Source organism: Priapulus caudatus, unplaced genomic scaffold, assembly GCF_000485595.1.
Source record: "Priapulus caudatus unplaced genomic scaffold, Priapulus_caudatus-5.0.1 Scaffold98, whole genome shotgun sequence".
NCBI classification, from domain to species: Eukaryota; Metazoa; Priapulida; class Priapulimorpha; order Priapulimorphida; family Priapulidae; genus Priapulus; species Priapulus caudatus.
The window spans coordinates 466,209-468,028 of record NW_014577159.1 but is presented as its reverse complement, the minus strand read 5'-3'; the positions used below and the strand labels follow the sequence as shown (position 1 = coordinate 468,028).

The window sequence follows — 1,820 nt, the reverse complement described above, 5'->3', positions numbered from 1 at the left end:
AAATGAAAATTGACATTGGAAGATTATGGCTGAATTCATTCCATGATAATATATCATGACAAATGTAGCATAATACTTTGGTTAATCGTACATACCTTAAAAGGGAAGAGTTTACTCTAGGTGTCTGGGGGGTTTTAATTTTCAGCTAATTTATGGTTATATATTAACGCTACATAAAAAGTTGTCATGGTTCAACTACACCATAGAAACTATTATTAAAAATGTTTTAAGATTAATAGAGTAAGTAAACGAAACTACCAGTTGATTACGGGCAACGACGTGGGGCACTCAACAGCGCCGATCTGATAATTGCGCAAAACCACTTCCAGCCAAGCTACAGACGCGAGGGTTTTCTAATCTTATCTTTTGGCAGGGTTACAGACCGAGGGCTAATCACAAAAGTGCAATATATTTATACCTAGAATGGCTATTTAACCGAAACGATATTCATTTTAGGGCACATTATTCATATTATAACTGAAACTATATGTCGTTTATAAGATATTACAATCCTTTTGCTTTTAAATTAATAAATAAGAAACACCCTCGGTCTGTAGCCCTTGGCTGGAAAGGACAATATCAAATTTAATACTTCAATAAAGTTTAACGCTATATTTTAGCAAATATATAATAAACGTAAAAATAAATATAAAATAAATAATAGTAACATCAATAATAATAATTAATAAATAAAAATTATGAAAGCAATAAAAATAAAAATATAAACGTAATATTTATGTAAAAGAACTGTACACCGTGTCTAGTTCTTTGTAAAAAACGTAGTGCCTCTCAGATTTGTGAATAAATATGACAGTATATATGTCTACACACATACTTCGGATGGCTTTTCCGTGAATCTCTGAGTTTTAGATTTAAAACTGGAGAAGGGAACCCGGACATTTCCTGTCACCATCGAGTCACATACAGTATACTGCCCTGCAAAAACAAAGGTAATGCATGTAGAACCTGAAATGCGCAAAATTTACAGAACCTGCACGACAACAACAACAAATTAGCAAACATTGTTAGCTAGAATTACAATCTTATATTCTTACATGGCGCAGGACACGATTGTGCTTGCCTAGTGTCAACCAGCTCTCGTTTCGTCGTCGATCTGAATGCATTAGCGGCAGCCACATTGTTCGTTTTTCCCAGGTAAACCTGTACCTGCATTGATGGGAAATAATCAGGCACTATGTCACCAGAAATCGCGAAAATGGGATCGTAATTACTGACGTGCTGCCATAGAACACGACCATGCTTTACAACTGCGATTTACAATCGGTGATCAGGAGAGCAATGAAATGCGTTCATCAGCTGACATCAGGTAATCTGTATTCTAGAATTACGGTCACGATAATCAGCACAGCAGTGCTCTTAATTACCGCGTGTAAAAGCAAGCTTATTGCGCACGGGAGACTATTTAAAGCGATGCCACAGGACAAGGAAGAGCAGGAGGAGGACTGGGTGGAGAAGAATGAAGCGTCTGTGCGTGCGTGCGTACGCGCGTGCGTGTTTGTGTGTATGTGAGCACGTGCGTGTGTGCGTGCTTGCGCGCGCGCGCGTGCGTGTTTGTGTGTATGTGAGCACTGCGTGTGTGCGTGCCTGCGTGCGTACGCGCGTGCGTGTTTGTGTGTATGTGAGCACTGCGTGTGTGCGTGCCTGCGTGCGTACGCGCGTGCGTGTTTGTGTGTATGTGAGCACTGCGTGTGTGCGTGCTTGCGCGCGCGCGTGCATGTTTGTGTATGTGTATGTGTGTGCGTGTGGGTGTGTGTGTGTGTGTGTGTGTGTGTGTGTGTGTGTGTGTGTGTGTGTGTGTG

The 1,820-nt window shown here is 40.6% G+C and overlaps 1 protein-coding gene across 1 annotated transcript in view; it reads right to left on the bottom strand.

The window, feature by feature from the left end:
* Window positions 1-1,820, bottom strand: part of LOC106805054 (O(6)-methylguanine-induced apoptosis 2-like) — a 12,632-nt gene that overhangs the window by 7,133 nt on the left and 3,679 nt on the right. Inside the window, exons 5-6 of the mRNA XM_014806527.1 lie at window positions 1,056-1,167; window positions 836-936 (exon numbers count right to left, since the gene is read on the bottom strand). Of these exons, the coding sequence (XP_014662013.1) occupies window positions 836-936; window positions 1,056-1,167 (213 nt within the window). The remainder of the gene's footprint in view (window positions 1-835; window positions 937-1,055; window positions 1,168-1,820) is intronic.